Below are 12,677 nucleotides of genomic sequence, written 5' to 3' on the forward strand. Positions count from 1 at the left end.
ACCAAACCCCAGTAAGGCCTTTTGGTGACTGACACAGACATCAACACAACTGCTATAAAATACAAAAAAAAAAAAAAAAAAACGAGAGGTATAAAAAGGAATAAAGAGGCGTCCAGTTTGAATCGGAGTTTCCCCGGCTTCCATAGGAACATCTTAAAATGAATGGGGGAAAAAACGCAGTTTTCCAAAAGGCCGCCGCTGTATCCAAGTGCAATCGTTGACTTTTAAAACCTACAAAAATATACCTCCGTTTTCTTTGGCAACGTAGTGTTCCTTTTAAGTTACAAAAATCGACTGTCCAAAAAAATAAAAACTGTTCCGTGTCCAAGATGGCCGCCACGTGGGCTGCCATGGGTAATTATGGCTGTGCATCCAAACCCTTCCAGCGACAGGATCCTCAGACATGGCAGAAGTTCAGAAACCGTCCATAATCTGTGACTTGGTTGTCCATTAGGGGGCGGCGTGGCGTCCTCTGTCCCGGCCGGTTCCTCGCCCTCCTGTACCTCCTCCTCGCTAGTAGTTGCGGTTCCTCTCGTTCGGGGAGAACTTTCCTGTCTGATGGAAGTGCATCCTGGGACGAATGTTCCTGCCGGAGGTGATGAGGTCTCCGTATCCCTGTTGGTGGGAGAAGGCGTAGCCGGAACGGCGGGAACTGGTGCGACGGATCCGTGCGCGGCGAGGGGGAGGGGCAGGGCGCTTCTTGGCTTCTCTGATTTTTGTCTGCACCTACAAAACACACACAGAGCTCATTACATGACTTCCTCCCTAAGGTATATAGCCTGCTTCCAGAAATCCCATTATGGAGAGAATAGGAAAGGGTTCAAATTCTGCATACTTTTTACTAGCTTTGTCCTTTTGGGGAGATTTCTCTTCACTTCCTGTTCTGAAGATGCATCAGGAAATGGGAGGAGACAAGTGTCCCCATTGGGAAACTTACCCTCACTTCCTGTTCTAAAGATGCATCAGGAAATGGAAGGAGACAAGTGTCCCCATTGGGAAATTTACCCTCACTTCCTGTTCTGAAGATGCATCAGGAAATGGGAGGAGACAAGTGTCCCCATTGGGAGACTTACCCTCACTTCCTGTTCTGAAGATGCATCAGGAAATGGGAGGAGACAAGTGTCCCCATTGGGAGACTTACCCTCACTTCCTGTTCTGAAGATGCATCAGGAAATAAGAGGAGAGCCCCCTACATTGATAGCAATCTCCTCTTATACAGTTCTCACTGGGCCAAGTGTCCCCGTTGGGAGACTTTCCCTTACTTCCTGTTCTTGTTACAATTCTGACATTTTTCATACCTCTTTAATACTTACAGTGCCTCATCCCCCACTATTACATACAGTGCCTCATCCCTCTCTATTACATACAGTGCCTCATCCCTCTCTATTACATACAGTGCCTCATCCCTCTCTATTACATACAGTGCCTCATCCCTCTCTATTACATACAGTGCCTCATCCCTCTCTATTACATACAGTGCCTCATCCATCTCTATTATTAACAGTGCCTCATCCCTCTCTATTACACGCAGTGCCTTACCCCTCTCAATTATATACAGTGCCTCATCCCTCTCTAATACCTACAGTGCCTCATTTCTCTTTAATACCTACAATGCCTCATCCCTCACTAATACATACAGTGCCTCGTCCATCTCTATTATTAACAGTACCTCATTCCTATTTATTACACACAGTGCCTCATTCCTCTCTATTACACACAGTGCCTCATTCTTCTCAATTACATACAATGCCCCACTCCTCTCTATTTCATACAGTGCCTCATTCCTCTCTAATACACCTAGTGCCTCATTCCTCTCTACTAGATACAGTGCCTCATTCATCTCTATTACATACAGTGCCTCATTCCTTTCTAATAAACACAGAGCCCCATTCCTCTCAAATATTAATAGTGCCTCATTCCTCTATATTACATTTAGTGCCTCATTCCTCTCTACTATATACAGTGCCTCATTCCTTTCTAATGCTTACAGTACCTCATCCATCTTCAATACCTACAGTGCCTCATCCATCTATATTACATACAGTGCCTCATCCTTCTCTATTACACACAGTGCCTCATCCATCTATATTACATACAGTGCCTCATCCTTCTCTATTACACAAAGTGCCTCATCCATCTATATTACATACAGTGCCTCATCCATCTATATTACATACAGTGCCTCATCCCTCTCTAACACCTATAATGCCTCATCCCTCTCTAACCCCTATAGTGCCTCATCCCTCTCTAACAACTATAATGCCTCATCCCTCTCTAACAACTATAATGCCTCATCCCTCTCTAACCCCTATAGTGCCTCATCCCTCTCTAACAACTATAGTGCCTCATCCCTCTCTAACAACTATAGTGCCTCATCCCTCTCTAACAACTATAATGCCTCATCCCTCTCTAACCCCTATAGTGCCTCATCCCTCTCTAACAACTATAGTGCCTCATCCCTCTCTAACAACTATAGTGCCTCATCCCTCTCTAACAACTATAGTGCCTCATCCCTCTCTAACACCTATAGTGCCTCATCCCTCTCTAACACCTACAGTGCCTCATCCCTCTCTAACCCCCTATAGTGCCTCATCCCTCTCTAACACCTATAGTGCCTCATCCCCTCTAATAGTTATAGTGCCCCATTCCTTCTTATTGCACACAGTGTCCCATTGCTATATATTGCACACAGTGCCTCATACCTCTGTACTGCAAATCATACTTGGTATCTTTGTTACACACAGTGCCTCATACCTCCACAATGATATTTAGGTCACTCTGAGGTAGAGTTCACAGTGCAGCAGACTGAAAGTGATAGTTCGGAGGAGGTGGCACAGAACCAATGTGATTTTGAAGGGGGGGGTCACATGGTTTACATCTCTACCCTTCCCTTCTCTAGGCAGAGTTCCCCTTTACACTGACATGATCCTTAGATTAGAGAGGTGGTCTCACCCTGTCGCTGAAGGTGGGTTTTAGCAGCGATCTCAGGAACCGGTAGGCCGCCACAGGCAGAACACACAGGACAACCGTCAGGAAAATGGTGAGCCAAATGCTGGGCTGGTTCAAAGAATTCCGCGCAGTCCCTGCGAGAAACACAAACACCTCAAATTCCAACTGATATACAATCGCTCCAATCTAAATCTACGACATCCACATTATTATTATTTTAGATATATAATAATATATTATTATATCAGAATTTGTCTTGGTATCAGCTTTTTACAATCCCTCTACAGCAGTGCTTAGACTGGGAGAGGGAAAAGCAGCACAAGGAGCCAATCAGGTGGTAATAAAGAAAATGCTTAAAGAAGGAGAGAGCAGAGTGATAGAGAGAGGAGCTCATTCGTCTCCTTCTTCTCCTCTCACTGCGCTCCCAGCACATAGACAGAGCTGTTAAAGACAGCACTCGGCCTGTACTAATGATAAGGAGCTGGTTGTACTGGTTCACAATCATGTGACCACTGACAACCAATCACAGTGGTCACATGATTAGTAGACCTTCCTGCCCCCCTGGCATAATAGCCCAGTCAACGGGACACCGGGGCACGTGGGATGGGCTTAACCACTTAAGCCCCGGGCCTGTTTTTCACACTCGGTGTTTACAAGCTAAAATCATTTTTTTTTTTGCTAGAAAACTACTTAGAACCCCCAAACATTATATATATTTTTTTTAAGCAGAGACCCTAGAGAATAAAATGGAGATTATTGCAATATTTTTCATCACACCGTATTTGCGCAGTGGTCTTCCAAACGCAATTTTTTTGGAAAAAAAAAACACTTTTTTGAAAAAGAAACCGGTAAAGTTAGCCCAATTTGTTTTCCATAATGTGAAAGATAATGTTACGCCGAGTAAATAGATACCCAACATATCATGCTTCAAAATTGCGCACGCTCACGGAATGGCGACAAACTTTGGTACTTAAAAATCGCCATAGGCAACACTAAAAATTTCTACAGGTTGCCATCTTAGAGTTACAGAGGAGGTCTAGGGCTCATACTATTGCTCTCGCTCTTTCGATCGCGGCGATACCTCACATGTGTGGTTTGAACACCGTTTACATATGTGGGCAGGGTTTCCATATGCGTTCGCTTCTGCGCGCGAGCTAACGGGGACAGGGCGCTTTAATTTTTTTTTTTTTTACTATCTATTTTATTTATTATTTTTTATTTTTACATCGTTTTTAAAAAAAAAAATGTATCATTTTTATTACTATTACAAGGAATGTAAACATTCCTTGTAATAGAAATAGGCACGACAGGACCTCTTTTTTGTGAGAACTGGGGTCAAAAAGTCCTCAGATCTCACAAGTACACAAAAAAATGAAATAAATAAATAAATAAATAAAATGAAAAAAAAAAAGGGACCTTTAAATCGGGTTGCTAGGCAACGACGTTTGCCGTTGCTCCGGTCCTCCAAGACCATAGAGTCAAGTGAGGGCAAGCTTGCCCTCACTCAGCATCCTGTCTGTGAGGATCCGGGACCGGATTGTTTTCCCCGCTGCCGGTGGGTCCGGTAAGCGGGGTAAAGGACCTGGACGCGGCGGGAGGGGAGGGGGGGGGGGGGGGTGCACCTCTTCCGCGGCACCGGAAGGGTGAACCCGCGGCGAATCGGCCGCTGGGACCACCCTTATCGGAAAGCCGACCGCCCGTCGTTTATAAAAATACCAGGGTTATGGCAGCTATCTGCTGCCATAACACCGGTATTTAGGTTTAAACGGCCGACGTAAATAGTCGTTGGGCGGTCGGTAAGTGGTTAAAGGAGACCTGTATTGAAAGAAGCATGGTGACTGCCATTGATTCATTACATTGAATAACTATGTTGGAAGAAGAATCCAAATAAGGACCTTCCCCGACTTTCCCAATCTACATCCTTGTTCTAAATCACTAACTCAAACTAATGAAGCCAAAGGGTGAGCCTAATGGCCAGGAAGCTAACATCTCCAAAGAAATACCAGCAATGGCATCCCTTGTAATTTTCATCTGACAGGTTTATGTAAAGTAAAGACATTTGTTGGCACCTGTCCTGCAGGAATTTAATCACTTACCCATGAACGGGAAGGAAGCCGTGAAGATCAGATACATTCCATCGCTGTACATGGTAAAACTGATAGCAAAGTAGACAGCTATGCTGCCCCAGATGAAGAACTGGTTGACTGCTGTCCAGTATGTAGTGTCCAGGCCAATCTACGGAGACAAAATTGAGATGGTGATGCCAGGGCATAATTAAAATTTATAGGGCCCGGCAGTGAAATTTTGATTGAGTTTACCAGCAACCTCTATCTGTGACAACTGGCAATGACAATAGTGTAATTGATGGTAACATAAAGTATGTCAAAATCAATGCTGCCTAGGATGACCTGAAGACCAGTTGTCAAGGATGACCAGAAGACCAGATAGCCTAGTAAGACCAGATGCCTAGTATGGCCAGAAGACCAGATGGCTAGGATAACAAGAAGACCAGATGCCTAGAATAACCAGAAGACTAGATGCCTAGGATGACCAGATGACTACAATATGCAGAAGACCAAATGCCTAAGATGTGCAGAAGACATGATGCATAGGGTAACCAAAAGATAAGATGCCTAGGATAACCAGAAGACCAGATGCCTAGAATGACCAGAAGAAGATATACCTAGGATAACCAGAAAACCAGATTCTATGATGAAAAGAAGGCCAAATGCCAAGTATAACCAAAAGACCAGATGCCCAGAACAAGAGATGCCTAGAATGACCAGAAGACCAGATTACTATGATATGCAGAAGACCAGATACCTAAGATGTGCAGAAGACTAGATGCCTAGGGTAACCAGAAGACCATATGTCTAGGATAACCAGAAGACTAAATGCCTAGGGTAACCAGAAGACCAGATGCCTATGATAACCAGAAGACTAGATGCCTAGGGTAACCAGAAGACTAGATACCCAGGGTAACCAGAAGACTAGATGCCTAGGGTAACAAGAAAGATGCCTAGGGTAACCAGAAGACTAGCTGCCTAAGATAACTAGAAGACTAGATGCCTAGAATAACCAGAAGAATAGATGCCTAGGGTAACCAGAAGACTAGATGCCTAGGGTAACCAGAAAGATGCCTAGGGTAACCAGAAGACTAGATGCCTAGGGTAACCAGAAGACTAGATGCCTAGGGTAACCAAAAGACTAGATGCCTAGGGTAACCAGAAGACTAGATGCCTAGGGTAACCAGAAGACTAGATGCCTAAGATAACTAGAAGACTAGATGCCTAGAATAACCAGAAGACTAGATGCCTAGAATAACCAGATGACTAGATGCCTAGAATAACCAGATGACTAGATGCCTAAGATAACTAGAAGACTAGATGCCTAAGGTAACCAGAAGACTAGATGCCTAGGGTAACCAGAAGACTAAGTGCCTATTGTAACCAGAAGACTAGGTGCCTAGGGTAACAAGAAGACTAGATGCCTAGGGCAACCAGAAGACTAGATACCCAGGGTAACCAGAAGACTAGATGCCTAGGGTAACCAGAAGACTAGATGCCTAGGGTAACCAGAAGACTAGATGCCTAGGGTAACCAGAAGACTAGATGCCTAGGATGACCAGAAGACTAGATGCCTAGGATGACCAGAAGACTAGATGCCTAGGATGACCAGAAGACCAGATCACTAGGATGACCAGAAAATTAGATGCCTAGAATAACCAGAAGACTAGATGCCTAGGATGATCAGAAGACCAGGTTCTAAGCATAATCAGAAGACTAGATGCCTAGGATGATCAAAGGACCAGATTTCAAGAACGGACGGAAGATCAGATGCCTAGGATGACCAGAAACTCTGAAGGCAACAAATCTACTCACAAATATGGGTTATACGGATATGTGATTAGCCACCGCATGCTCCCAAAGCATGACCCTGTGCATCTGGCATCAGCTCTCCTTGAATGGAAACCTTTTTACCCTTTGGGCCCCAAAAAAGCCATAGTTACTGCTGTCGAACTACATATCTCTTCTTGCCCTGACAGAAAACGTGAGTTTGTGCAGTTTCACAGCAGTCTAGCCAGCCCTGATAAATATATCTGCACAACTGCAGGGTGAGGCCTTTATGGGCACATCGTCGGAATCATTTACCTGGGCCGACACCACAAGCAGCAGAGACGTCTGAGCCATCAAAGCAAAGGACTGGTAGTCGGACAGGGCCTTCCCGTCGTCCCTCACTGTGTCATACATCGCCCCATAAGGAATGAAGAATAGGACGAGGGAGCTGTACACCCCATGTATCACACACTTCACAAACTCTTTGATATTGAAGTAGCGGTTTTTCTGTCCAGGTTCATACAGCTGCGGGTAATCCATGCTCCAGCGGTCATCCACATCCTAAAAAAGACACAGATTACCGCAGAGCCCTCCCAATAACATATTAACATTTTTCAATTCCTATCCTTTGATTGGTTAATTAATTAATAGATGGGAACCTATAGGAAGAAATAAATAAATTACAATGTTTCACATTAATGAAATGTACAGTATGTATATTGTCATATGGGCTGCTATATAGGCAACATGTTTGGGATGTTATTGATTCGGTCCAAACTTGGACAGTTGCCATGTAGGACCTCCCAAACATAAACATTGCACATAGTAACTTGTTGATGTAAAAAGTTGCACAAGCAGTGCATCAACAATAACAAGAGACATTCATTCCTGTTATTTTGGAACACCTTATCAGCTTGACCGCAATCCAGACCCCTAAATACCTCGCTGTAGAACTTGGAGACTAACTGTCTCTCCATATTGCACATGATTTTGCAAAGGATTCTGAGGAACAAAAACATCTTTCTGCCAAAGTCATTCTAGCAGGTGAACCTGATATTATATAATATATTCACTAGTAATCATTAGTAACATATATCATCATTATTTTTCTTTATCATTTACACAGAATGTTTATTTTTATAGACCGTACCTGATCGAAGAGGCTCATCCCCAGCACAGGCAGTGAGGTGTACACCAGATTATACAATGTAATGAACCACTCGTCATAAACCGTCTGTGAAGACACAGGATGTGCAGAACGTCAGTGATACAAAATCAACACTAGGGGGCAGCACAAGATCATTTGCAAGAATAAATTGATTTTTCCTACAGCTTACCTGTAAAATCCTTTTCTTGGAGTACATCACGGGACACAGAGCAGCCATATTCATTACTATCTGGGTTATACGCTACCTATAGGTGAATGGAAACTGGCAACCAACAAGACAGGAAGTCTTCCTCTATATAACCCCTCCCATACAGGAAGTACCTCCATTTTGTAGCAAGCAATAAATATCCCATAGAGGGGAGGGACCTCTGTGTCCCGTGATGTACTCCAAGAAAAGGATTTTATAGGTAAGCTGTAGGAAAAATCAGTTTTTCTTTCTCGTACATCACGGGACACAGAGCAGCCATATTCATTACTATCTGGAACGTCCCAAAGCAATGCACTTGATGGGAGGGGGGCACTATATGAAAAAACCGCCATCAGACCGAAAAGATCTACAGAGCCATAGGAGCTTGATGGCGAACTGCCCAAGAGGCACCTACTCTTCTGGTAGAGTGGGCTTCTATTGGAAAAGGTGGAACCTTCCCTTTTAACCTCCCTGGCGGTATGATTCTTTCGGATTTTAGGTGCTGAAAGCGGTACCATTATTTTGCTTGCAATTCTGGAGAATGAGCAGCCCAAACCAGCTATTTACTAATGATTTCTTTTTACCGTGCGTTCTTCTTTATAACATCCCGAGTATGATAAAGTTTGAAACACAAAATCCTAAATTATAATATAATAAATAACTATAAAATAATAATATAATAATAACACTTTTTTTTTCCCAAAAAATAACACTTTTTATTCAATAAATGATAGTAAATCATGTAATCAAAAACACTGACATTTTTTTTTGTCAATCAAGGATGCAATATATTTTTTTTTTTTCCCAAAAAGGATGCAATATTACTCTTCATACTGCTTCAATAAACGTCCCGGGTGTGGAAAATTTTGAAACAGGGTACAGCACAAAGTCCAACATCACAGTCTGGACAGTAGTACCGTGTTTCTTTTCTTATTTTCCGCCCGGTGTCGTCGTGCTTGGAACAGCACACCACACACATTCTTGTGGGTGCAGCCTTCTTCTCCGTCGGCGGAATGAGGTCCATAAAATGACGACCGGTCAGTCGTTCGGGGTTCACGACACCAGCCGCACGGCGTCCGGATCGACTTACAGTTGGTGTCTGGTGCCTGAGAAAAATCAGCTCCGCAATTTTCCACACAAAGTCCGCATGGATCATAGGCCGGTCGCTTTTCTTTTTCAGCAGAATGAAGGCATTCCATAAACACTGCTCCAGGAGGTGTCTGAAAATTTTTTTATAGTATTTCTTCTGCTGTTTCCGCATTGCTGGATAGAAGGTCATGGCCTGGTCAGCTCTGTCCACACCTCCCATGGTGTTATTGTAATCCAGGGCCAGTTGCGGTTTCAGCACATCTTTTCCCCCTTTTGTATGGACCATGACAGTGGCGGTGCTATGGATGGTGCTCATCAGGCAGACATCTTTTTTGTCGCGCCATCTAAGTGCCAACATTTTGCCTTTCTGCCAGGCAACTAACTCTCCAGGCTTGAGTTTTTTGTTGGCAAAGCTGGGGGGCATGTCACGCCGGTTTGCTCTGACGGTCCCATAAGCATCCGTCTTGTGCTGTAGGAGGAACTCAAACAGTTCTGGGGAGGTGTAAAAATTGTCTGTAGTGACACAGTACCCCTGATCCAGCAGAGGCTCAATCAGCGTCAGAACAGAAGCAGTTGCCATCCCATAGCTGCTGAACCTTGGGTTAAACTTAGTTCCTCTTCCGGTATATAGGACCGAGTTCCAAATATATCCAGAGCTGGATTCACACAGCATAAAGGATTTTATTCCAAAGCGTGCTCGCTTGGACGCAATATATTGGATCCAGCTAAGTCTCCCTTTATACGCCATAAGACTTTCGTCAATGCAAATGTCTCTTTCTGGGACATAGGACCGCTGGAAGTTTTTCAAAATTAATTGATAAATGTCCCAGATTTTTTTCAGCTTCGGAGCCGGATGAGATGTTTCATCAAACTCCTCATTGTTGGCAAAGTGCAAATATCGCATTATAAGGGAAAATTTGTACTCCGACATTATGGTTCCAAAAAAAGGAGTGGCCAATAATTTGTTGGTGGTCCAATACCACTTCTGCAGGGGTTTCCCCACCACTCCCTGCAGAATAATAAGGCCCAGGAATCTCCAGATATCCGCACTGGTAACGGGTTCCCACATCCTGCTCCTGGAAAACCGCCGATGTGCTGCGGTTTGTTGTTGCTGGTACCGGTTGGTCTCCACAACAATTTTTTCGATGACCTCATCGGTCAAAAAAAGCTGCAGATACGCCAAGGGGTTATCCTCCTCAACATCAACTTTGAGACCAGGCGTTCCGGTATACGGGAACCTTGGGGGCGCTACGTGCTCCATACCGCAGTCGATCACGCACCACGTACGCACATCGCTCGGCACATCATCATCACTAAACTCACTTTCGTCGGATGATGAGCTTTCCCATGCATCGCTGTCACTCCACTCTCCGTGCGATTCGGGATCGCTGTCGCTATCGCCCAGCAGGTCATACATCGCTTTTGATGTTGCGGCACGCTTGCTTGAGGCCATGGTCGCTCTGCAATAATCCAGATACAAAGTATGGAAATAATGCAGGAAGTGCAATGGAGAAAGCACTGGGGGGCATAAAAAGGTCACTTTATTATATTTTGGGAATGTAATCCAATAGGATTACAGTGTGTCAGTGTGTTTGGTGTTTATACTTTTTGAATTTGCCACCGGTTCCACCCCCCCGGCGGACGTCACGTCGCCGGAGACGGAAGCCGGGGCTTACAGACGATCGAGAGGAACATCCGCCGCCGGACACCGCTCTCATACATCGCTGGATCCCGGAGAAAAGGTAAGTGAAACCTCCACCAGGATCCAGCGATCTTCCCAGCGCTACCCCGAGTGTGACTCGGGGTTACCGCTTTTGGCTCAAAAATCTTACCCCGAGTCACACTCGGGAATACCGCTAGGAAGGTTAAACCATACGCCTGGATAATAACCTGGCGAATCCATTGAAAAATTGTAGACCTAGATCAGAATTTCTTAAACAGGGTTCCATGGAACCCTAGGGTTCCTCCAGATATTGCTAGGGGGTTTCTTGAGCAATGAGCAATTTCTGCCTCTCAGATAAGTTCCAACTGACACCATTGATCTTTTTAGCTCTCTGTAAGGGGGGAATTCTTCCCAATGACCACATGTGTAAGGAGCATTCTTCCCACTGACCATTACACAAATGCATTATGAGTTGTAGCTATAGTAACTTTTAGCAGGGGTTTCCTGAAAACGGAAAGTTATTTTAACCACTTGCCGACTGCTCACTAGAGCTCTACTGCGGCAAAGTGGCTCTTGTAGGTCTGACGACGTAGACCTACGTCGCCAGACACTCCCCTCCCTCGGCGGCGGCGCGCGCGCCGCCGGAGGCTCGCTCCCGCTGTATTCAGTCACAGCGGGAGTCGGGCCAGGGGAGGAGCGGCCGCTGCTCTTCCCCGATCGTCGGGGAATCGAGTGTGGAGATCCGCCTGCTTGTGTGAACACAAGCGGGCGGATCTCCTAAGTGACAGGCAGGGTCAGATTGCAGGATTCAGCATAGCTGAACCTGCGATCTGTCCCTGTGTCACTCAGTCACCTCCCCCCACACACGTCAGTAAGCACCAGGCATACATTAACCCCTCCCTCTCCAATAAAATTAACCCCTTCACTGCCAGTGTCATTATTACAGTAACAGTGCATATTTATAGCACTGATTACAGTAGTAATGTCACTGGTACCCCCAAAAGTGTCAAAAATGGCAGTTAAGGGTCCAATCTGTCCGCCGCAATGTCGCAGTCCCGCAAAAAAAAACGCAGATCACCGACATTACTCGTTAAAAAAAAAAACACCAAAAATGACAGAAATCTTTCCCTTAGTAAACGCAATAACTTTTGCGCAAACCAATCAAAATACGCTTATTGTGATTTTTTTTTACCAAACATAGGTAGCAGAAAACAAATTGGCCAAAAATTTTTATTTTTACATTTTTTGGGGGGGGGGAATTTCATATAAAAAAATGTGAAAAATATTGTTATTTTTTCAAAATTTACGCTCTTTTTTTGTTTATAGCGCAAAAAGTAAAAATTGCACAGGTGATCAAATACCACCAAAAGAAAGCTCTGTTTGTGGGGAAAAAAGGACGTAAATTTTGTTTGGGTACGGCGTCGCACGACCGCGCAATTGTCAGTTAAAATCGCACAGTGCAGAATCGCAAAAAGTGGCCCAGACGTAAGACAGCAAAATCCTCCGGTGGTAAAGTGGTTAAGGGTTCCTCTGTGTTAAAAAGGTTGAGAAACGCTGACCTAGATGCTGCCTGCCCTTTCCTGTGTCCTTCTGGCAGCACGAACAAAAGGTTGGTCTTAAGAATCTGAGCTGACATCTTCAAATAGACCTTAAATGTACGTACTACATCGAGAGAATGTAAAAAAATTTCGTCTGCTGCTTGAGGATTTGGAAAGAAGGAAGGTAGTATAATGTCCTGATTCAAATGAAAAGCGGACACCGCCTTGGGCTAAAATCCTGGGCGTG

The 12,677-nt window shown here is 44.5% G+C and overlaps 1 protein-coding gene across 1 annotated transcript in view; it reads right to left on the reverse strand.

Annotated features, from left to right (window-relative positions):
• Positions 1 to 306: 306 nt before the first annotated feature.
• The window catches only part of LOC309554636 (phospholipid-transporting ATPase ID-like), a 194,272-nt gene continuing 181,901 nt past the window's right edge, over positions 307 to 12,677 (reverse strand). Inside the window, exons 24-28 of the mRNA XM_082256354.1 lie at positions 7,936 to 8,019; positions 7,101 to 7,346; positions 5,046 to 5,184; positions 2,953 to 3,083; positions 307 to 726 (exon numbers count right to left, since the gene is read on the reverse strand). Coding sequence (XP_082112480.1) covers positions 514 to 726; positions 2,953 to 3,083; positions 5,046 to 5,184; positions 7,101 to 7,346; positions 7,936 to 8,019 — 813 coding nt within the window. The 3' untranslated portion in view covers positions 307 to 513. The remainder of the gene's footprint in view (positions 727 to 2,952; positions 3,084 to 5,045; positions 5,185 to 7,100; positions 7,347 to 7,935; positions 8,020 to 12,677) is intronic.

The sequence above is a fragment of the Pelophylax lessonae genome (assembly GCF_965119305.1).
Source record: "Pelophylax lessonae genome assembly, chromosome: 1".
Taxonomy (NCBI): Eukaryota; Metazoa; Chordata; class Amphibia; order Anura; family Ranidae; genus Pelophylax; species Pelophylax lessonae.